At 51.8% G+C, this 24849-nt stretch overlaps 1 protein-coding gene across 2 annotated transcripts in view; it reads left to right on the top strand.

Annotated features, from left to right (window-relative positions):
• The first annotated feature begins 478 nt into the window (after positions 1 to 478).
• METTL27 (methyltransferase like 27) overlaps positions 479 to 24849 on the top strand; it is a 92655-nt gene continuing 68284 nt past the window's right edge. The window contains exons 1-2 of one of the 2 annotated variants that reach the window (XM_086954662.1): positions 479 to 563; positions 19158 to 19293. In XM_086954662.1, coding sequence (XP_086810788.1) covers positions 19165 to 19293 — 129 coding nt within the window. In that variant the 5' untranslated portion in view covers positions 479 to 563; positions 19158 to 19164. The remainder of the gene's footprint in view (positions 564 to 19157; positions 19294 to 24849) is intronic. The other variant, XM_086954661.1, reaches the window with a different exon arrangement.

Below are 24849 nucleotides of genomic sequence, written 5' to 3'. Positions count from 1 at the left end.
TACCCAGTCACTAATAACATCCCACCTCAAGAGATTTTGCAGTAATTGTGAACGAGGTGTTAATTTGCAAATGGAATAGGCCCCTCTAGGTGGCGCTGTGTGTGGTACAAGAGTTATTATTGTGATACGGGTCGCTTGCTACCGCGGGAACTGCTGTTTCTGAAATTATCGCTAATGGAATAAACACGTTACCTTCTTAGCAGAGCTATCAAGTACCTCAGTATCTTGTATGACACTGTTGTCAGTCCTGTTCAACCAACAAAGAGTTGCATCCTGGGACTTGTAGTTTTATTTTTCACAGTATTTTAAGTGTGGCGCCAAATTCCCAGAAGCGTTGTAGGCTGAAAAGCCGAGCTTCCTGCCAGGGACCTGGAGCCACTTGACCCCTGCACAACGAGAGCTATGGATACCGAATAGTTAATATGACGGTGTACATGTGTGTAGTCATATGACCCGGTGTTATCACGTGATGTCACTTCCTACTGTTTATGCAAGCGGCAGGATCGCAGCAAGGAAGTGCAGTAAAGAAACAAAGAGGGGACTGCTTTGCAGGGCTATAACAGGTGAGTGCGAGCTCGCAATATATGGCAGCGATATTAAGGGGTTTGTCCAGAATCACAGGATGTTGAGACTCAAACCAGGAGCCCCAGCTCTCGAGCGAGTAGCTCTGGCGGCTGCGCCACATCCTCCGCACTCCTGTGATACTTGTCAATTAAACCAATGCATTATCCATGCATGGGTTAAAGTCTTGGGAAGTAACAGACTGAAAAAACAGGTTTCATTGGTTTGGAATCCCACAGAATCAGTTAGTCATCATTTTCTTCTATGATAGGACAGTCTCTTACTTATAGCACTGCCGCTAACGGTCAACTATTTTCTTGGTGTATACATCTTTTTTTTTTTTTTTTAAAAAAAAGGAAATTTGCACTGCAAATGCTTGCTGATGCAGCTGTACTTTAGAATTTTTTAGCGTTTTAAATAGCGCGAACGCGACCCAAAGATATCCGGTACCAGAGAGCTTTATATGAGCATCAGTTTCGTTACAGATGGACACATTCATTTGTGTTAAGGGCGGGAGATTAAGTGATTCGCCCGGGATCACAGGAAGTTGAGCGTCCTTGCTGAGACTCGAACACAGTTCCCCAGCTTCGAGGTCGACCCACTAGCTGTTAGGCTACGACCTCTACCCTATTACCAAACAATAAATCATCTATTGGAGAACTGATTGAATTGTGGCTTCTTTCAACTGCATGAACAACCAATGGTAGGCGCTTGTATAAAACCTTCGACTGGCACACAAGTGAGCATTTTGATTGCAGGGCAAGCCCCGGGCCCACCTAAGAGGGTGCCCCCCCCCCCCCCCCCCCTAGTGCCACAGGAGGACACACTGTTGCCTCCCAGTGTTGGGGGGACTCTCAAGGGTCCCCCAGGCCTGCGTCACTTCCGGACAGGAGAGGGCAGGGGGAGAGGTACTTATACCTCTCCCGCCCACCGATCACCATCTTTTCTCTTGTTGCCCTGACGCCGCTTGGCTCGTCCTCGTCGGGTTTTGGTGACCCCGGGTATTCCGGTGAGTGTTGGTTGTTTCCTGTCCCCGAGCCTGTCTGTGTGCGGGTTTGCGGTGTGAGCAGCCTTGTTGGGCATGGTCTCCTGGCGAGGCTCGGGAGGTGGGCAGATGAGAGCAAGAGTTTTGTGGAGCGGCGGGGTATGTGCAAAGGGCGCCGAGTGTTGTGCGAGGCCGGGAGGGCCCTCTGTGGGCAAGTCTTGGTCCGGCCCACCGCGGGAGATCCACGGGGGTCGGTACTGGCGGGTGAATTGTGGTGGGGTTTGGAAAGGGGATCAGGCAGGGGGTCCGACTTCCGCCACGCAGGCCTGCACGGTCAGCCATAGTATGAGGAGCGAGTTCGCTCCTCTCCCTAGAATCCAGCACGCCCCTTCCCCTTCCCACATCTGCGCTTGTGGGGCCTCGGGGGCGATGCTGAAGGGGATAGAAGCCTCGCTGGCCAGCATGATTGCCGTCTTTGGGGGCCGGTTTCAGAGGCACCATGTTGGATTGAAGTGTGCATTGTATTACCCACGCCTTCTGGCCAGCTTTGCCGGGTCCAGGGGTCGGGCCCGCGTAGGCCTACTGTTGCGGGGCTGGGGAGACGGGGAGAGCAGTGAGCGAGGCAAGGCCCTGTCTCTCCTTTGCCTTGTTCGGCAGAGCCGTTCCCTCGGCCTTGGCCCGCTGGGATGTTATTCTCCCAGACTCAGTGCAGAGCGCTGATGGGTTACCTACCGCTCCAAACGATTATATAGGCTGTCGGTATTTTGGGCCAAAGGTCTGCTTGGGTGAGCCGGGTGGTGGTCACACCTCGGGTTCCGGGGGTGTCAATTCTCCCGGTGGAGGGTACAGTGCTACCCTCCACCTTGTTCCGAGGCTGGCTGAACCCGGACTCCCGGGACTGTGCGGTGGAGATGGGGCGGTCAGTGTCCCGTGGCCCTCTTTCCATGGTCCGATGCAGAGTGAGTTGAACCAGGGTCTCGGCTCGTGTGGGCCGGAAGAAGAGTGGTAAGAGGAGGGCAGCAGGTGCCGCCATGCTTCCCCATCGCTGCTCTTTTCCTTAGGCACGCTCCGTTCCACGTATAGCTCATTGGGGGCGAGCGCTTGCTGCAGTCGCATGTGTCCCCGCCGGTGTAACATTTGGCCAGAAGTGTGGGAGCTTGGGACGTCTCGGGTCCCGACCTGTGTTTAAGATGAGTGTGTCTGGAGATTTGCCTCGTAGCTGAGTCCGGGCTGGGGCCCGCTATTTATTATTGTGTCCTGCTGCAAGCATTTTGCCTCAGCCAGTTTCCCGTGGTATATGCAACCGCCTCAGTCAGGGGAAAGAACGTTAGCTACACATCCGAAGGTACAGGTTTGTTTCCCCCCGCGGGTGGGACTTGATCTTGGACAGGACGCACTGTATGTCACAACTGTGCAGCTTGTTGCGAGGGTGGCATGCAGTGGTGTAGGGCCTGTGCCGTGCGACTGCGTCGGTGAAGGCTAGAGGGCATGTGCTCTGTGGCTTGTACTATGTGCACCTGGCTTGTAAACGGCATGATTTCGTACAATCCGGTGGCTCTGCCAGGCTCGGGAGATTGTGTCCCGTGATGGTGGGGTGTGTGTTTTGCTGCGGGAGCAGCATGGGCCAAGGGACAGCGGCCGGGTCAGACACTGCCCGCTTTGTGGCTCTGGGGGGCGGCCGTGGACTGAGTGTGGTATTGGGCGGCGTGAGGGTGCTATCTACTAGCTGATGGGGTTTCTACTCCCTCTCGGCCCTTGGCTGGCATTGCAGCTCTATTTTATTTGCGGATTTTGTTCTATGGGGGAGGGCTCTCGCTGGTTGGGATGTGGCGTCCTGACCTCTTCAGGGCTACATCAGTGTGATCAGAATCGCGTGTTCGGAGCTATGGGGACCTGGGTTCCAATTACACTCGGTCTTTTGGACATGATGCCTGGTAGCACGAGATGCACTTATGCACATAGTACCATGGGCGTGGTCGGCCTCTGGTTTCGGCTTCCGCGCTGTCTGCGTTGTATTGAGACATAGGGGCCTTTAACAGCACTGTCGAAAGGGCCAGAGGGGCCTACAGAGCACACGGGGGGTGTTCCTATTAGGCGACTGGGGCAGTGTGGACAGTTGTGTGGCTCGTGGTTGGGAGTGTTCCCCTCCAACACAAGACTCTTTTCCAGGTCTGGACCAATGTCTTGGGGGACGAATATAGATATCGGCTGGTTGTTATAACCACAGCAATAGGTGGTCCAGGGAGTTAACGCCCTTTCAGGACCTTCCAACATAGGCAAAACGACTACGTGCGAGGTCAAATAGCGTTAGGTCTGAGGTTCCGGTTGTGACACGTTATCCACTTCAGTGTTGGTGCCGGGCCGCACTGTAGTATTCCGGGCGTCGGGTGTGTGCAGAGTCTCCCTCCTTTGCTGGGAGGAGTGGGGGGCCCACGGCCATGAGGGGTCACCAGCCTCCGGTAAGAGCTTTCCTTCACTGCCCTACCTTTCCCCCACTTGAGCCTGCACAGTAGACAGACTCAGTCTTCGGGTGGTGGTTTGTGGGTCTAAGATTCAGGGCACAGAGGCATGCAGTACGGCTCTTGTGTGCCATTGTTGGACCCGGCCTCGTGGCGTGGTCCTCTCTGATCCCCGCAACCCCAGAACTACGGATGGAACTGATTCCCGTCCACCCAGAACTATACACGAGACTCCTACATCGGTCCTGAAACGACCTCCAGACCGCGTGCCTGCAACCCTGCACGTGACCAGCCGACTCCATGTTGGGCCACCCTGGCCAGCCGGCCACCTTCTTCCCTTTCGGCAGCCCCTGGCCTCTCCGGCTACAGCTAGGCGGGCGTGCCCGACTCGCCCAGGGGGGTGAACGACTCACCAAGTACCCGAAACCAAGGCTTCCATCACACCTCCGGCCCCCTCCAGAGGATCGGGATGTCCTCACACCTCCGAACCATCCCTGGGGGCTGGTTTCGATCGCACCTTTTGGCTTCCTAGTGAGCTGGCTCCAGGCCTCGATGGGCGTCTGGGATTCCCTGGACGCATGTCCTAAAGCATCAAAGACACAGCCGCCAGACAATCAGGCGCCTGGCCCTAGGACCTCCGGCCTCCTGCCTCTGAGGGTCCGGACATCAAAGAACTCCTGGACTATAAGACAGCCTGCCTTCCATCTAGTCGGCAGTTGTATCATGGACAAGAAAGCCCTGCTGATCTGATTGCGGCTGACCTTGAGGAGAACAGACTCTGACCCACCGAGCCCTGCTGACGTCGTCGCGGCTCATCCTCCAATATACGGAACTGAACCATTGGAGCCCTGCTGACGCTGTCGCGGCTCCCTCTCGAAGAGTAAGACCCGAACCATCGGAGCCCTGCTGACGCTGTTGCGGCTCCCTCTCGAAGAGTAAGACCTGAACCATCGGAGCCCTGCTGACCTCGTCGCGGCCCACTCTCGAGCACGAGAGACACTTGCTACCATCCGGAGCCCTGCGGACGCTGTCGCGGCTCCACCTGACTACGAGTACGACGAAGTACTCCTGACTAAGCCCTGCTGACCTTCGTCGCGGCTTGAAGAACTCTCTGGTCCGGCTGGACCATCAACGCTACCCTCACGACCATCTGAACTAGAAGTGAGTAGGACAGCAAGTCCCATCGCCAGCCCCCGTACCCCCCAGTTTGAGGATTGAGAACTGTGCGCAGGGTACGTGGTGTGCCAGCCGGCCCTCTAAGACTGTCCCGCTTCCCCGTTCCCTTGTTACGAGACTTTCGCGATCCCTCGATCGCTGTGTATTGCTCCCTACTTTTATCTTGATAAAGTTCATACTTGCTAAAGATTCACGGTGTGGTGTCCGTTCGTAAGTGTGGTGTATCGACAGTGTGTACGATCAGTCCTCCCCGGTGGGGTCTCCCCCTCGATAAGACTCGGCAGTAATTGTGGGAGAGGAGGTTCTGGGTGGTTAGGAGAGTCCACTTGACCCCTGGGGTCACCGCCTTCCAACATTGGTGGCAGCGACGTGATACGAACCTACGTCTAAAGATCGTACCACTGACACACTACCTGAACCCACACGCAGCAAACGCACGACAAAAGAAGAGCAACAATGACGACTACAGAATCTGGGGCAAAGACAACATTCGACAAAGACCTCTTGGAAGACTACACCTATAGAGAGCTAAAGCAGTTCTGCAGAGAACTGAGTATCCCGAGTACCGGACTAAGTACTAAGGAAGATTTCCAGAAAGCGCTAACCGCTTGGGTAGAGTCCGGAGCACCCCTCCCCCCGACCGAAGACGACGAGGGAGGGAGGCCACAGACCGAACCCGGTACACCGGCCGGTGAGAGAATCCAGCAACCGACCCAGAGCCCAGCAACCGGGAGAGATCGGTCCTCGGAAGAGAGGGCCGACCGAGAACGTGACCGAAGCCATGAGCTCGAACTGGTGTGCCTCAAATTGGAGGGCGAACTCAAACTTGCAGAAAAAAAGTTGGAGGTTGAACAGTTGCGGCTCCAGGGAGAGCTAGAGGAGAAGAAGCTCCAGAGGGAGCATGAAGGTCGGAAACTTCAGCTCGAGCGCAGCCTCAAATAACTCGAATTGAAAGCCAGAGCAGACGCCACCGAGTCCCCGGGACTTGGGGAGCAGGTGGTCCCCAAAGAAACGAAGGTGCACATCCCCAAAGACGTCGTGAAGGAGTTTTACAAAGGAGACGATATCCAGCAGTGGTTCAAGGCCTACGAGGTTGCCATGTCCGCCCACCGGGTCCCAGAGAAGGACTGTGGGGCCGGCCTGTGGAGCCGCTTCCTCAGCGAGGGAAGAGACACCCTACTGGACCTACCAACCGCACACATGAACACCTACCCCCACATGAAAGACGCTCTCCTATTCCGCTATGGCCTAACGCCGGAAATGTATCGCCAGCGGTTTAGGGAGTGCAAGAAGATTCCTGGCACCACTTGGGTAGACTACGTGAATTACTACACCCGGGCCCTTGATGGGTGGATCAAGGGCAGCAATGTGACCACCTTCGAAGGCCTAGTCGACCTAGTCGCTTACGAGCACCTGTCCGCCAATTGCTTTGTGGAACTAAGACAGCACCTCCTAGACAGGAAGCTCGCCAACCCACGGAAACTGGCTGTTGAAGCCGATCGCTGGGTGGCCACCTGAGTCCAGAAGGGGCCCGGGGGAGACCCCCCACGGAACGACCAAGGATCTTCCCGCCAGCGAGTTGGGGGAGGTCGAGGCAAGCAGCAAGGATCCCAGTCAGGGCCCCAGCGCAGTCCCCCAAGAAACCAGGCCCCACGCTCTCCTCCTGCGACAAGAGCCGCCCCGAGTGCAGGAACCCCAGGGCTCCGCCCTAGCTCCACATGCTACAAGTGTCAGCAACCCGGGCACTACGCCGGTGACCCCGGATGTCCCATGACCCCGAAATCCACTCCCACTGGCCCCTCCACCAGACAGATAGCCTCAGTGGCCCTAGAAGAGGAAGAGATAGAGGAACAGGGGGAGTGGGAACCCGCAGCCATGCTCTTAGCCTCCCTGGGGAATAGCGAGATGATCCCAGGAGATTACCTGCCCGACAACACCGAAAAATATCGCCAGACAGTTAAGGTTAACGGGTGCAGCGTAGGAGCCCTCAGGGACACAGGAGCCAGCATCGCGTCTGTTAGATACACGCTAGTCCCCGAGTCCATGATCATCCCCCACACCTCCTGTAGAGTGATAGCAGCTGATAATTCCATCCGCACCTGCAGGATAGCACAGGTCCCGTTTGAGTGGGAGGGAGTTTCGGGCGATCTACGGGTAGCGGTCCGCACGGGCATGCCTGTAGACTGCCTCCTGGGGAATGACTTAGAGAGTTCCCAGTGGAAAGAGGTAGAAAGAAGGACCCATTTAGAAATGTTGGGCCTGCCCCAATGGGCCTGTGTGAGCACCCGAGCCATGACCGCCAGAATGTCCAATCCCGGGAACGAAGAGCCCGAGTTCCCCAGTGCAGCCCCTGAGGTACCCGAGGGTAGCGAGCACCCCACGGTCCTCGACCAGCCCTCCATCGAAGGAAGCGAATCCGACGAAGGTCCCCTGGGACCCGCCGTCGAGCCAGTCCCCACCCTAGCAGATATCCCCGAGTTGGCCCAGTGGCGCCAAGAAGGAGGACCGTCCCGAGAGGAGTTCTGCCGAGAGCAGACCTCCTGCCCTGCCCTTGAGGGGCTCCGGCAACAGGCCGCAGCCCAGGCCGCTGGAGACCAGTCCGGCTCCCATTACCTTTATTGGGAAAACGGCCTACTTTACAGTGAACAAAAGACCGCCGAACTAGCGTCGGCCCGCGTGCTGGTGGTACCCCTACGGTTCCGCGGCCTCCTCCTCAACCTGGCCCACGATGTGCCCCTGGCGGGACACCTGGGCCAAGATAAAACATTCCAACGGCTAGTAACCCATTTCTACTGGCCCCGCATGCGGGCCGATGTGGAACACCACTGTTAGTCCTGCCCCACGTGTCAGGCTAGCGGCAAAAGCAGAGGTAAGCGCAAGGCTCCCCTCCAGCCCTTTCCAGTTGTCAGTACCCCCTTCGAGAGGGTGGGGATCGACATCATCGGATCTCTGGACCACCGGACCTCCTTAGGTCACCGGTTCATTTTGGTTCTGGTCGATCACGCCACCCGATACCCCGAAGCCACCCCCCTCCGGACCGTGACGGCCCCGGTCGTGGGCCGGGCCCTCATGGGGATCTTCTCCCGGGTGGGGTTCCCCCGGGAATTGGTGAGCGACCGAGGCACAAACTTTATCTCCCGGTACATGAAGTCCCTTTGGCAACAGTGTGAGGTGTCGTACAGGTTCACCACCCCATACCATCCCCAGGGTAACGGCCTGGTTGAGCGGTTCAACCGCACCCTGAAAGGGATGATCATGGGCCTCGAGGAGCCCTTGAGACGCAGGTGGGACGTCCTCCCGCCCTGCCTCCTGTTCGCATACCGAGAGGTTCTCCAGAAATCCTTGGGGTTCAGCCCTTTCGAGCTGCTCTATGGGCACCCCTTCCGGGGTCCCCTCAGCCTGGTCAAGGAAGGCTGGGAGACAGCCCCCCCGAGCACACCCACCGATGTGTTCTCCTATGTCCTGGCCCTCCGGAACCAGACGCGGAAGTTTCGCGAGCTGGCCGAGGCCAACCTGGAGGCCAGCCAAGAAGAGATGAAACACTGGTACGACCAGAATGCCACTCTGGTCGAGTTTCAACCAGGCCAACAGGTTTGGGTCATGTCCCCAGTGGAACCTTGTGCCTTGCAGGACAAGTGGACTGGACCCTTTAAGGTAATAGAGTGCAAGAGCCAGGTCACCTACCTCGTGGATACGAAATCAGCCAGGAACGCCCTGAAAGTCCTACACGTGAACTGGCTCAAACCCCACTTTGTGCGTTCTGAGTTGGGATTACTCCTTGCCACCGACGACGGAGAGGAAGAGGAAACAGACCCTCTACCAGATCTCCTGTGTGCAAAGGATCAAGATGGCTCCATAGAGGGAGTGAGTCTCTCCTCCTCCCTCACCCCCTTGCAGCGTGAAGAGTGTCGCCACTTGCTGGGACAATTCTCAGACCTCTTCTCCCTCACCCCCGGCGTCACCAGTTGGTGCGTCCACGACGTGGACACCGGGGACAGCCTTCCGGTACGACACAGAGCCTACTGAGTCCCTGACCGAGTTCGAGCCTGCATCAAGGCTGAAGTCGACAAAATGTTGGACCTAGGAGTGGTGGAAGCCTCCGACAGCCCCTGGGCTAGCCCCGTGGTCCTGGTTCCGAAGGCAGCCGCCCCCAGCACCGTCCCTGAGCTGAGGTTCTGCGTAGACTACCGCGGACTCAACGCAGTCACCCGAACCGACGCACACCCCATCCCCCGAGCCGACGAACTCATTGACCGCCTAGGTTCGGCTCAGTACCTCAGTACCTTCGATCTCACCAGTGGCTACTGGCAGATCGGCCTCACGGAGAGGGCCCAAGAAAGGTCTGATTTCCCTACTCCGGATGACCATTTCCACTTCAGAGTGATGCCCTTAGGCATGAAAAGCGCCCCCGCCACCTTCCAACGACTGGTCAATCAGGTACTGGCCGGGTTGGAAAGTTTCAGCGCAGCCTATCTCGACGACATTGCAGTGTTCAGTGCTCACTGGCCCGAGCACCTGCACCACCTCTGGGAGGTGTTGGACGCCCTGCGTCGAGCCGGGCTCACCATTAAAGCTAGCAAGTGCCAAATAGGACAAAGCTCCGTGGTATACCTCGGGCACCAGGTCGGAAGCGGCCTCGTAGCCCCCGTCCAACCCAAGATAGACGCTATCACTGCCTGGGAGACCCCCACGACCCAGACCGAGGTGCGGGCCTTCCTAGGACTCACAGGGTACTACAGTAGATTCATAAAGGGGTACAGGAGTATTGTAGGCCCCCTCACAGAGTTGACAGCCAAGGCCAACCCCAAGAAAGTTAGTTGGACCCCCGCCTGTCAGAAGGCATTCGAGGAATTGAAACAGGCCATGTGCACCGCTCCAGTAATACAGGCCCCTGATTACTCCAGAGAGTTCGTGGTCCAGACCGACGCCTCAGAACATGGCATTGGAGCCGTGCTCTCCCAGGTGGATGACCAGGGGATTGATCATCCAGTAGCCTTTATCAGCCGGAGGCTACTACCCCGGGAGCAGAGATGGAGCACCATCGAGCGAGAGGCCTTCGCCGTAGTCTGGGCCCTAAAGAAGCTGAGACCCTACCTGTTCGGTACCCACTTCCTGGTCCAGACCGACCACCGTCCTCTCCGGTGGCTCATGCAGATGAGAGGAGAGAACCCTAAACTGCTACGCTGGTCCATCTCCCTCCAAGGGATGGATTTTACTGTGGAACACAGGCCTGGTGCCGACCACGCCAACGCCAACGGCCTGTCACGCTTCTTCCGCCTCAGCGAAGAGAACCCCCAAGAGGATGGGGAGTTCTCCTCGTCTTTCAGCTGGAGGGGACGCATGTTGGACCCGGCATCGTGGCGTGGTCTTCTCTGATCCCCACAACCCCAGAACTACGGATGGAACTGATTCCCGTCCACCCAGAACTATACACGAGACTCCTACATCGGTCCTGAAATGACCTCCAGACCACGTGCCTGCAACCCTGCACGTGACCAGCCGACTCCATGTTGGGCCACCCCGGCCAGCCGGCCACCTTCTTCCCTTTCGGCAGCCCCTGGCCGCTCCCGGCTACAGCTAGGCGACTCGCCCAGGGGGGTGAACGACTCACCAAGTACCCGAAACCAAGGCTTCCATCACACCTCCGGCCCCCTCCTGAGGAGCTGGATGTCCTTACACCTCCGAACCATCTCTGGGGGCTGGTTTCGATTGCACCTTTTGGCTTCCTAGTGAGCTGGCTCCAGGCCTCGATGGGCGTCTGGGATTCCCTGGACGCATGGTCCTAAAGCATCAAAGACACAGCCGCCAGACAATCAGGCGCCTGGCCCTCGGACCTCCGGCCTCCTGCCTCTGAGGGTCCGGACATCAAAGAACTCCTGGACTATAAGACAGCTTGCCTTCCATCTAGTCGGCAGTTGTATCTTGGACAAGAAAGCCCTGCTGATCTGATCGCGGCTGACCTTGAGGAGAACAGACTCTGACCCACCGAGCCCTGCTGACGTCGTCGCGGCTCATCCTCGAATCTACGGAACTGAACCATCGGAGCCCTGCTGACGCTTTCGCGGCTCCCTCTCGAAGAGTAAGACCCGAACCATCGGAGCCCTGCTGACGCTGTCGTGGCTCCCTCTCGAAGAGTACGACCTGAACCATCGGAGCCCTGCTGACCTCGTCGCGGCCCACTCTCGAGCACGAGAGACACTTGCTACCATCCCGAGCCCTGCGGACGCTGTCGCGGCTCCACCTGACTACGAGTACGACGAAGTACTCCTGACTAAGCCCTGCTGACCTTCGTCGCGGCTTGAAGAACTCTCTGGTCCGGCTGGACCATCAACGCTACCCTCACGTCCATCTGAACTAGAAGTGAATAGGACAGCAAGTCCCATCGCCAGCCCCCGTACCCCCCAGTTCGAGGATTGAGAACTGTGCGCAGGGTACGTGGTGTGCCAGCTGGCCCTCTAAGACTGTCCCGCTTCCCCGTGCCCTTGTTACGATACTTTTGCGATCCCTCGATCGCTGTGTATTGCTCCCTACTTTTATCTTGATAAAGTTCATACTTGATAAAGATTCACGGTGTGGTGTCCGTTCGTAAGTGTGGTGTGTCGACAGTGTGTACGATCAGTCCTCCCCGCTGGGGACTCCCCCTCGATAAGACTCGGCAGTAATTGTGGGAGAGGAGGTTCCGGGTGGTTAGGAGTGTCCTCTTGACCCCTGGGGTCACCTCCTTCCAACAGCCATGAACTGACCAGTCTTATGCTCGTGAGAAAGGCTCACTCTAAGTTGGTGTAACAGCACTCACTACATGGGAATTATGAAACGGGCACACATAGCAATCCTTTCAGCTGCCAGTTAGGGTCAAGGTGTTTTCAATCCCATAACTGCTGCCATCCATATTCGCACCAGATCCTCTATGATACATGTAAACACATCAATCACGTCATGCGATCTGTTGGCTTGCGGCGCGGCCATGTGCATGCGCAGTCCATGTTCGTAGGAGCCGCAGTTCCATTATTTTGACGTCAACAGTTGCCTGTGGAGGGTTGGCTGATGCGGTTATTTCACAGTGGTGCTGCTGTTATGTATGGACTGCCAACACAGCAGGAGCTAGGTCAGGACAGTTGGGCTGTTGTGATTTTTCCTGCTCTGGATCTAGAGATAGACTTCTTGGTGTGTTGGAAATTATATGGTGATTAGCCCTCTTCTAATGAGAGTACACTCTGTTTTCCAATATGTCGAACGGAGAGGTAGACAAAGTTGGCAGAAGTACACCAAGGGGCATCTACTTTGCTTTTTACGGGGAGTAAGCGTTTTACACGGGCAGCGGACAGATTAAGTGAATAGGTTCAGGAGAGCCAAAATCAAACGGCTCTAGTTTGATTGGATTTCCTCAAATTGCCTGGAGAGGAAACCTTGGATGTTAAACGATAGGCCCAGGCACTAGTCAGTGTCTTTGATGATCTTGTTTATGCGCCACTCACCCTGCCAGTTGATTGTTTTTCCAGTGGGGTGATGCTGGCTGGCCTTTCACAAATTATGCTTACATTGTTGACTGCACAATATTATTATTATTATTATTATTATTATTATTATTATTTTTGCATTTATTGAGCGCACAGCTACCCGGAGGTTTCCCGGCGCTTGCCTTGGGAACCCGTCCTGGCTTTTCCCTGTGAGATAGCCCCTACAGGGCATCCCCAAGGTGAAAGCCAGGCATCCCGCCGCAGGGGGCCGTTGTGGAGATTAAGCAAGCTTAATGCCCAGAGTTGCAGAGTGAGAACCCATGATTAGAACAGGCACCAAAGCGAGAATTATCGAGTCCGTGGACATTTGAGCTCAAGACCCTGCCGCGTCAGGAATTGAACCCTGGTCCCGGGTCTGACCTCAGCTTCCGGGTCTGCCTGCTCTACACCGTGAGCCACACTTCTCCACAATAGGGAGTCCAGCTGGGGGCAGTGTATGTTACAGGCCAACTCCAATGGGATCAAATATCCGCTGAGTTTTGAGGGGCACTGTCTGTTGTAGGGGTAGAGGGCCATGTCACCCACATAGAGTTTAAAATTAGTGGGCAAGGATACAACCCGGTTTAGACCTCTTGTTGGGGAGAGTAGAAGCATTGATAAGTGTAGTGGATTTGCAAATACCATGAAGGTACTACTTCCTTGGCTCAGGAGGATCAGTTCAGAATGGCGGCTTTTGACATTCTTACACGACAGCCACAGTTGTCGTTTAATTACCGTCTGCAACTAGTGGCCACTGCTCATACCGGCTACTGGCCACTTCTCATCGGTGACAGGATGAGTAATCACATGGGTAGATGGGCAGAAGACTTGTCTGGTACTCATTGTGTGGTGCATAGGGGACTTTTCTTGAAGTTATCTGAATATCAGTATTTGTGACACACAATGGGTTTTGCGCACAGCAGGGGGAAGGGCCCGTCTAGGTAGTCACGGGCAACGCTATTGTCAATTTTGTACCTGGTCTAAACCCACAAGGTGAGAAAGTCAAGTCTGGAATTCCGTATACGCAGCAGGGGCCCTCCACTGATTTTTCAGCAGCGAGTTCTCCTGTGCTATATTTGACTAGGTGGTTTAATAATGTTGTTTTCTGGTGGGAAGCACCGTCACTATTGTCACCACCAGCACCCCTGACCGTCTGCCATGAGGTGACACTGTCTGGCTTTTAGGGAGGACCACTAAAGCAGGCACTCAGTAAGTCAAGATCATGGTTGACGCTTGCCTTCGGCCCAAGCCATCTTTTTAGCCTTAGGGGGGCCTGGTTTGCCTCATTTGACACACTTCGAGTTCAAGTTAAATAGAGGCTTGTCAGCTCTGTAATGTCGATTGCAACGTTTACTTCACGTCAAGGACAGAGGATGAATGTCTCTTGACAAGTTCTGCTTGCATTTGAGGTTTACATTGGGTTTGGGATTTGCAGTATCCTACCACTTGCGGTCAGAGAGAGTAGATAAGTGGTTGCATATAGCAGTGCACAATATGGAACACTTTGCAGTAAAGCAGGCATACACGAAGCACATATATCGTCATCCGGAAGGGTGATACAGATGGGTCAGTTCTGTTTGGACGAATGCTCCTTTAGTAAGAGCTCCTTGGGTTAAGGTGTGCTCGGCATGGACCTGGGGGTAACCAGCACAGGCTTGCTCCTGGGTTTGTAAACAAAAGATGTGATGGGGCAATTGGTGCTGCACCATGCGTAAGCCAGATGTCACAGTTGAATACTAGCTCATGTCGTGCATAATCAAGATTCACAGTTTTGGATATTAACACATGCCCTATGCACAGTTACTATTAGGTTCTGATTCCTCTACTCCGGCACAACACCACATATATTGTACATTCAAGTCACATGTTATACGTTCCACCGACCCCAATGAGAGGTAACCACACATCTTCAGTGGTGTCAATCATTAAGGGTCAAGAGGGGCGAGTAGGGGTCGCACAAGACTCCTGCAGCAGGGAGTGCCGCAAGGCGGCAAGGAGTTGGTGAGACATAGGACTGGCAGCTGGATGCCTGCCGCCTGGCCACTGCGGGGGTTTATGGTCATCTCAATGGTCTTAGGAGGGGGCATGGCAAAGAATACCTGGGCTGAATCACATGCAGGGTGTGGTGGTCCCTATCTCATTTCATAGGATCACTCCGTATTGGGCTAGCTAACGATCATCTCAGTTGACTTCTAATTTTCAGCCCCTCATTTTGCCATCTGTGACTAGGTTAGCCACAAAACTTAAAAAAGCAATGTCAGGCAAGTCCAAGTAAGGGTTAAGAGCCCAGAAGTCGGCCCTGGGTTTGAAGTTCACAGGCCTGTTGAGCGGCAGAACTGTTAGGACTTGTGTTCAACCTCCTGGTCACAGGTTCAGATCCTGGTAGGTCCACTCAGCATTTCATCTGTCTGAGGTCAATATATCAAGTACCATGGAATTGAGTATCAATAAACATATGTAAATTCTCCCGCCCTATAGCCTTAGCTGGCAGCCATGCAGAGTGGAAGTTGTCATCCAACAAGTGTGCTACGGTCCAAAGATTGGGGAAACTCTGGGTTAAAGCACTAATGCGCAACAACGTATTAGAAAACATTTCCCAAGAATACTAGCAGTAGTTTGGTTGGGCAAGGCGTCACCTAGGGTGGTGACTGGCTTAGTTCGATGGACATGCTCCAACAAGCGCTATACACAGGGGTGTGAGTTGAGCATCAAAATGGGGACCGGTGAATTTTGGTGGTCTGAAATAACCCCCCGGCAGGTGTGACAGGGGGCGCGTTCAGGGGAAGCCATGGCGACCTCGCACAGGAGGGTGAACAGCGCCATGCGTATAGTCAGAGAATAGGGGTTTGGTTTTATCCTGTATGGGTTACTGCAAGCCAAGTCCACAGGGTGTTTAAATCCAGATGGGATACACCTGTCCAAAGGGGGAATGGACTTATTCTTGCTTGATCTGGGGGAGGCCTTGGAGTCAGCAGGGCGTAGGTAACTAGGTCTATCGTGGTGGGGGGCCCTGTGGTGACAGTGGCCACACCCAGTGCTGTGGCGGAGTTACAGGGCGATCCAGAGGCTGTAAGGTACAGAAGGGTACCTCTGAAGGAGCACAGTAAGGGTGTGAAAGCCAAAAATCCCCATGGAGGTCCTCACGTTGGACCCTGGAGGAACGACGGCACCCAGTTAGTCCTTCGGGCGGTTGTGAACCTGAGCAATCGGGGGTTGCCTGCAACTCTCTGCCCCCCTGAGTTGGGAGCGGCATGAGATTGAGGGTGGACTGGCGGTCCGCCGGTGGGAGGGGCTATCCCCTCCCCCAATTCGACAAACACTGTTGGCGAGGGCTGCCTGCCCTGGGATTGCCCGTAAGATAACCCACCATATTGGCATATTTGTTATGCTAATAAACCTGCAGCAATTTTCTCCACTAAAGGTGGAGAAGTGTGGCTCACTGGTTAGAGCCGCAGACCCTGATGCAGAGATCTGACCCGGGACCAGGGTTCAATTCCCGTCGTGGCAGGGTCTTGGGCTCAATGTCCGCGGACCCGATAATTCTCGCCACGGTGCCTACTCTAACCATGGGTCCCACTCTGCAACTCTGGGCAATAGCTTGCTTAATCTCCACACCGGCCCTAATCGCCAAGGAAGCCTGGCTTCACCTTGGGGTGCCCAGGAGTGGGCGCCTCACAGGAACAGGCCAGGATGGGTTCCTCAGCGGTACAGCGCGGGGACACACTGGCTAGTGTAGCCAGGCGCTTTATAAGCTCAGTTACTACTACTACTACTACTAAAAATGTGTTGTGTCTGATTATTTCTCCAGAGTATTGCTGTTGAGGGATGGGGAGTGTTGCCGATATTGGCACTATGCAGGGCTGCCCCGGGCCCACGAAGGATGCCCTCCTAAGAGGGCCGCCCCCCCTTTTTGCCACAGGAGGGCACACTTTTAGCCTCCCAGTGTTGGGGAGACTCTCGATCACCCTCTTTTCTCTTGCTGCCCTGACACCGTTTCCCTCCACTCCACATACCCGGTGTACAGGCATGGGGGGTGTGATTCACTGACTTATTATTTTGTGTTGCAGGCGGAGTTACTGTGCGATCCATAGGCTGTAAGGTGCAGAAGGATACCCTCTGCAGGAGCACAGTAAGGGTGCGAAAGCCAAAAATCCAGAGGGAGGTCCTCACGTTGGACCCTGGAGGAGCGACAGCGCCCCGTTAGTCCTTTGGGCGGTTGTGCGACGTAACAGAAAGGAGTTTAATTTTCTTTTATAACTGCAGGGTTAGGAATATCATAATCTAAACTATACATATCAGAATAATAATTTATACAGATATTTCCAATGCTAAATATGTAGCATGTTCCTCTGGCATATTTGTGTCTAAATTATATACTCGCCCTAACCAGAAACATGTCGCAAGCCATGTAAACTCTCAAACTGTTTTTTTTTAATGATTTGAGGAGGCGCTCAAAAATAAACCATATGCTGAAGTATTTTTCGCCATCTTTTGACGCAGGTACTCGGTCTGCTGTTGTGCACTATTAAAAGTGCAAAATCCCAGACGACATGGTGCTTTCGCACCCAAACAAGTTGAAATTACATCAAAATGGAGCTGAGATCTTTGTGAAGGTTAACAAAAAAATAGTAGCAACTTGTGATTTATGTTCGCTTTTTGTCTCCCTGCAGACAGGCTCATGTTGATGAGCCAAATCAGGGATGTGGAGTGGTTTTGTCTTTGATCTATAGATTGTGCCATTCTTGTGTGAAACACTCAGACTTTTACTTAGGGGACTGCTTCCGTAGCCCTTTAGTACCACTCGCAGCTACACAGTTAAGATATAAATGCCAGCGCCTAGCTAAGGTGTGAGACCTCAGCCCACTAAAGACAACATTGAATACTGGAACTCAATAGATGCAAAGAAGAGGGGGAGGGAAGGTCAAGAGGAGGAGGCGAAGAAATGTTGGCTGGGGTGGTTGAGGTTGGAAAGAGACTGCTTCTTTGACATCTGTGCATAGCCTTTTTTACACCTGCTTCCCCAGGTGACCGGCAAGTCCACAAGCGCAATAGACCATTAGCTGGAAAGGAAGTCTCTACAAGAGAATGGCAGGTGAGGGGTCCACTGTCAGTACTGCAGTAGTCTTCTTTCTAATCTGAACAGTTCAGCTGAAACCCAATTTATTTCTTTAAACTGGGGGAATTACTCCATTGTCAGTGCTGTTGCAACAGAAAGATATCATATGTAAAACAGACATGCACACATGCGTGGGGAATGAGGCATTAAGATTAAAGGTGGAATGGCATGTCAATAGGACTAGCTGGAAAGTTGTTCTTTGGGGATGTGGAATGTGTGGCCCACCAGGAAATATAGTGCGGAAACTGAGCACTGATTGCGGAAGGAGGTTGCACACACCAAGAACGACAGGGAATGTGTTTGGGAATGTGTTGAGGGACGTGATCACACATTTCAAGAACGAAAGGGAAATGTGAAGAGACCTTGTGTGATGGAAGAGGCTGAGCCTGGCAAGGGCAACTAGGAATGGGACTAGTTATTGGGTGAGGGAGGAGGTGAATAGCACCAAGAGAGGCAGTAAATGAGGCTGGTCATTGGGGGAGGGGGGAGATGGAGCACACCAAGAACGATAGAGCATGAGACGGACATTGGGTGACTGAGGAACACACCAACAACAAGAGAGAATGAGACTAGACATTGGGTGACTTAGGAGCACACAAACCCCAAGAGAGAATGAGACTGGACATTGGGTGTCTTAGGAGCACACCAACCCCAAGAGAGAATGAGACTGGACTTTGGGTGACTGAGTAGCATACCAACCCCAAGAGGTAATGAGGCTGGACATTGGGTGACTGAGGAGCACACCAACTCCAAGAGAGAATGAGAGTGGACATTGGGCGAGGGAGGAGTTAGAGTACACTAAGAACAGAAAATGAGATCAGCTATTCAATGAGGAAGGAGGTGGAGCACATGAGCTCAGACATTACATGAGGGAGGAGGCAGAACAAACCAAGAACGACATTGGGAGACACAAGAGACTGAGCGCACCAACAAGGACAAATAATGACTGATCATTGGGTGAAAGAGTAGGCCGACCATAACAAAATAACAGGTTGGGAGGGTCTAGGAGATTGAACATTGAGCCAGTGGAAAGGTGGGACATGCAGATTTGCAACTGTAAAGTATATACCTGATAGAAATTTGCTACATATATTGATCGTGTGGGTTCATCTCAGATAGTGCTCTGGTAGGTGATCCAAACTCTCAGTTTTTGGACATTTGCACCATTTATGACATGATAGTTCAGTGCAGAAACTTTGAGTGTCCCGGTGCTTCTTTCATCAGATGGAATAAATGCCCTATGTGATACCCACTGCTGTGGACCCAGGACTAACTGCTCTTCTCTTTTCTATTGTTGTCTCTGTCTATTTCTGGAGGTGGGCTTCTCTGAATAGTTCTTATAACTGTCCCTTCTTTTCTCATAGGCTGGGCATGTCTGCTCCGTCTGCTCCAAGGAGGAGCCTATCAGACGTACGAGAAGTGATTACTTCTGCTCATAAGGCCAACTCTGTGGATGAGAAACTTCAGTTTTATGATAACTGGGCCCAAGACTATGAAAGTGTAAGTGGGCATAGTCTCTGTTTATTTGACCTGTTACCAAAAGCAAATCACCCAGCCGGTCTTTAACTCCCCACCCTGGTGTAAGACGAGCATTACCGCTTTCTGAATAATAGTCGCGTAGAACTGGGTATCATTGCACAAACTGATACTGATTCTATATGCTGGTCCATTGCTTCTTGTGAATTGGGGAGAGAGAGAGAGAGAGAAAGAGAATATATATATAGAGAGAGAAATAAATAATGTCACCCATTCACAAAAGTAATGCCCTGGAGGATTATGACAGTGAGAATTTCAATACTTTTAATTGGAGAGTACCGGCACTTCTCAGAAACAAGCAGGTACTCTGGCATAGAGTACCTACACTTCGATTTTTCCATTTCAAGCACTGCATGGGCTGGTAATGAAGGTCTGCTCGGAAAACAGTTCCCCATGTAGCACTGTGCTTATTTTTAGTCTCGCCTACGCAGCATGCATGCGTTGCATAGCAGGAGACCTTTAGGAATCTATTTGCTTTTTCGCCCAGAAACGTGCACGCTTTGCATTGCTTTCAATGGCAATGCCTGCACGTTTGGCGATTCCCTTGCGGGAGCGAGCTTTGGCGACATCTTTTTGTAATTAAATTTCAAACAGATGGTGGCCCTGCTCGCACCCGCCAGGGAAAAGCTTTGTCGGTCTTTTTTTTTTTTTTTGCAGGCACACTTCCCCCACTTTAAATTAGTTTACCAACTGCCATACTCACAGCATTGGACCCTCTATTTTTTTTCTCTAAGCTGTATTTTTTTGCTCAGTTTTTGCATGCACACTTCCCCCCACTTTAAATAAACTTTAGTTTACCTACCGCCACACTTACGGCCTCGGGCGCTCTATTATTTTTTCTTTCTAAACTGTTTTTGTTTTGCTCAGTTTCTGCAGGCACACTTCCCTCACTTTAAATAAACGTTAGTTTATCTACCGCCACACTCTTGGCCTTGTTATTTCTCCTTAGTGTGCTCTGTTCCACTAATTTTGCTCTTTTCAGGTAGATCGGTTCTTTTTAATATGGCAGTACTCACATTATTCCTAGCAGGTCCTGGGCAGTTTGCCTAGGCATTCTTATCTTTCTTTCATTTCTACTGAGGTTGCTGGCAGGACCAATGGTTTGTAGCGACTGTGGGACTCTGCACAGGCTCTGGTTGGCGCACGCGTGTTATGTCTTAAACCGGCAAGCGGGCCTTTGTGTGGTGTGAAAGGTTTACCAGAGGCTGACTGGTGATATATGAGTAAATACTTCTGCAGCACTTAACAAAGTCATCCAAGAGTCTTTAATGTTTCTCACCCGCTCCAAATATGACCAGTAATAATCTCAGGGTTCAAAGAGATGGGATGGGGAACTGTCTTGAACGATTGGTGTCATAAAGTGATGGTACAGGCACAAGGGGGCAGAAGTGTCTTGTGACTGGAGGCTCTCTGCTCTGTTGGGTCTTGGGGTTCACCTCTCTTAAGCCTTTGGGTGGGGGGCTGTACAGAGGAGCCAACACTTCCAAGTCTGACAAGGGGGAGCTTATTAGTAAGCACATGTTTTTCAATCTTTGTTACATCTCCGGAACTGACATTTCATAATGGTGTCACCATAAATAACGTTTCTGAAGGGCACAGTTACATTTCTGTGCTATCAAGCAAGCTCTAGAGCTTTAGAAAATGGAAACAAATCAATTTCACAACCTGCTGTGTGTGGAATAAGCCACTAAAGCTACCTTACGGGCGTTAGAATGGAATCTGTGATATTGAGTATACACACAGATTGCTGTTGCAGACACCCAACTAAGCCATCTCATTGGGTTTAGAGCTTGTTACCTGCAGTTTCTCTGTTCGTTGCATGTGCTTAATTAACCCACTACTACTTTATTGCCACTGTTCTCACATTGTGCCTGATACAACAGTCCGAAACCTTGAAGCGTGGATGGATTAAAAACAGATTAAATAGTAGATAATGCTCTGAAAACAGTCCTCCCTTCTACTGGCCGAGTTCCCAACAGATACCCTGACAATTTGAGTGTAATTTCAGAGCCAAGCTCAACCTATAACATAGTTTAATTTGCATTGAGAACTCTGCTGCTTTAGAGGGACATAAGAAGTTTAAAGACTTTCTGTGATTTACACTTGTTGCACAGCTACGGTTACTGCATTGAGTTCCTTCCTTTTAAACATCATTGCGTTAATCTGTTATAGTCCAATGCGTTCGATTGAATTAAACCAAGAGTACAAATAACATAATGCCCTACTATGGAAAATGACAGCCTGACACTAGAAATATGCTCCTCTGTAATATGGAGGTATATGTGTGGAGCCGAACCTCAATATTTCACTGAGCCCCATTGTTTTATGCTCCACTGTCTTATACCTAATGTATTCCGGCTCGGCTGTTCTCATTTATCTAGTGGAAAGAGACTCCCCAACATTAAACCCATTAATTAGCAGAGTGAAATTCAAATAAGAACTGGGATGACTCAAAAACTGAGTTTTATATCGGAAATTAATTTTAATTTGTATTACCGAATTTTTCAATAGTGCAATATCAAGTGTTGCATATCTAAACACTTATAAGATCCCAAAGGCGAGACCTATTGGCTATGCCAATGCTGTTATATGCTGTTTCTGTCACACAAGAGGATTTTCATAGGTGACTTTGTGAAAGCTTTGCTCGGGTTATCATTTTAAGCAATATGTAGTTTTTTGCGGCGTCACTGTGGAGACTGTTTATGGGACAGTATTCACTCTGTGTATTTCAGTTTGAAAGTAGGCGTCTGTATGAAGCTGCAATCTGACAGGCCACCACCTATGATGTCACATTAGAACTGCCCAGTGGGAGCTGCTGTGTGACTGGAAATCTTCGCATCAGGATGCAGACCAGAGCAGGAGGTAAGGGCTCTGCAGCGTGTCCCTGAGCAAGAGCTGAGGCTAGAGCTATTTTAAAATGTGGCCAAAGTCCTCAACACGCTACTCACGAGGAGATTCCCAGACTCCCATGCTCCCATCCCAGAGTGGTTTAGCCTGCCTGTCATACTTGAGAAGGTCTGGACACGAGGTGGCCTCTGAGGTTCTAGAATTGAAGGTGATCTACCAGGAGTCCCTTTCTGAGAGTGGGATGACGGTCACTGGTTCTGTAGAGACAGGAGGGAGGTAGTATGTGAGAATGTGCAGAGTGATTCTTATATCCTACATGTGTGCTATTACTACTATCTTACATTTATACAGCGCACAAACTGTCACAGGTACGCCATTGCAGAGCATCCTATAATCCGGGGATGGCTTTCCGACCGGTTGCAAGGTTTTCATGACATACTGGAGTATGACTTGATTTTTGGAGGTTTCGGGGGAGTGGAGTAGAGTGTGAAAGGTGCGTCTGTCAGCCTAAGTGTACTGATTTGAAGGATGAGGCCATATGGCTGTGCCAGGCTACTTGCATCTTCTTTCCCATTGCCATGGCAGATGTGTATGTGTGTGTGTTGTGCAGCTGGTTTTGTAAAGTCTTGAGCACAGGTTCAGGGTTGTCTCCACGCATTCTTTTGTACTAAGGTGTCTTTGTGAGCCCATATGGTAGAGGAGTCACTATGCAGGGCCAAGAGGTTAGAATAGTCAACGTCCACGGCGTCCTCATTTGAACCTTAAAATGCTGATGCAGATATTCATTGCAATCAGTTCAGTAAAGCTCTGTCTCAGTCTTCTGCACCAGAACAAGTATGGAGTCACAAAGGTATTGTTATTAGTCACGTGCAAGGTTATTGCAACAGATGCTTTACACCATCAGGGAGAAGACGCTTTTTATCCAAATGGGATCAACTCTAATAGGCTAGAAAATGTGTCAGTCCGCGTCTGAAATCTAATAGGCACTTATAACAGTGCCCTGTAGAAGTTCTTGATGGATGAAACACATTGGCTAAAGACTACTAGCAATTTGTATAGCTACATTATCAAGGAAGAAATTAAGACTTGGGTGGAAAACAGTTGGGGTGTCTCTAAAAGGGGTGTGGCCTATGTAATTAAGGGTGTGGCCTAAACATGTAAACTACATTTTCTGTGACTAGCGTAGAGTGCTACCCGACCGGTATTTTGGTTCTTCTCTGAACCCTCTGTTATTGCATTCAACTGGCATACCCCTAAAACTAGCCAAAACCATTGGCTTTGTAAGTGGTCGTTAGCTGTTTAAGATGAATGAGTACAAAAAAATGTTTGGAGTACATTTTAATATTGAAAATATTCTATTCTAAAATAGTGCGACTGTGAATTAAACATTGCTGAGTCCTGGGGAAGGGGTAGTGGACTTCAGACTGTCTCAGTCACTCCTGGTATGTTCACTCTATGTTAGACATGGATGTACTTTTTCTCTTCACATCTCGTCTAGCTTCTTATTTTAAGCCCCATCTCTTTCCTCTTTAGCACCCTCTTTTCACTCTCTCTTGATAGCACTTCCTCAAATCTCTTTCACTTCACCATCCCCCCAAACACACAATGCGCTCACTCACTTGCTAAGCACTGCATTTTATTTTGTTTTCACCTTGTCAATATGTTGACAACTGTGTACCTCCTGCATACACATTTGCACAGAATTACCATTGCAACTGGAATACATGGCCATTGCATGGGCGCTCTGCAGAGATGCCAAGGATTGCTAGACCATGTATTCTGAACATTTTATTGACCCACTGACAGGCTTTGTGACGAAACGCACACTACCTTCAGTCTCGACTCCACAGCTCTCAATCTTGATCCGTTTGAAACACCTGAAGGCGCCGCAGTTCAAAGTATGCACTATACAAGAGCATTATGTTGCATGAAAAATAACTACAGAACCACAACTTCCTGAAAAAAAGGGCAACACTCTTAGGGAATTCAATATTAAGTTAATTGTGAATTATAAACAGGCACTTAATTGCTGATTTGGATTACGTTAACGTTGTTTACATTCTTTGTTCAGAAATCAATCAGTGTTTTTGTGTATTAACCCTCCCATGCTCATGACGGAGCGGCTCCGTCATGAGCATCGGCTGAGCTGTGCTCATGACGGGGCGGTTCCGTCATGACCCTGCCGCCGCGCCTGCGCGGTGCGTTCTATTGAGCGGGCGGGGCCATGACGCAACCGCTCCGTCACGAGCAAAGCTCAACCGCGGCTCGTGACGGAGCGGCTCCGTCACGAGCATGCGAGCGCCACTCGGCCCCCCCGCACCCCTATCGCTGCGGCGGAATTACCGCCGCAGCAAAGGGGTTAAAGTTACGATATGAAGCTTCGTGAGCTTACCTGTGATACTTCCAAGGAAATTTTTCACTGAACTCTACTCTCTTGAGCATGCTTAAATGGGGTAGTGGGCGACGCTGCCTCACCCTGAACAATCTCCAACTTCAGGTTGGACGCAGAGGGTTTGGTGCCCCCTCCTTCGAAGCATATTTCCTAGCTGTTCAACTACAGTGGCTATCATGCTGGACCGTGCAGAAACACATGGGGGAGGCTACCAATGAACAAGGACCCATCTCTGTAGCCACCCTCCGCAGTTTTCTTCTTCCTAAGGCTGTACTCCCCTT

This window comes from Lissotriton vulgaris, chromosome 2_1, assembly GCF_964263255.1.
Source record: "Lissotriton vulgaris chromosome 2_1, aLisVul1.2, whole genome shotgun sequence".
Classification (NCBI taxonomy): domain Eukaryota; kingdom Metazoa; phylum Chordata; class Amphibia; order Caudata; family Salamandridae; genus Lissotriton; species Lissotriton vulgaris.
This window is presented reverse-complemented; position numbering and strand designations above follow the sequence as displayed.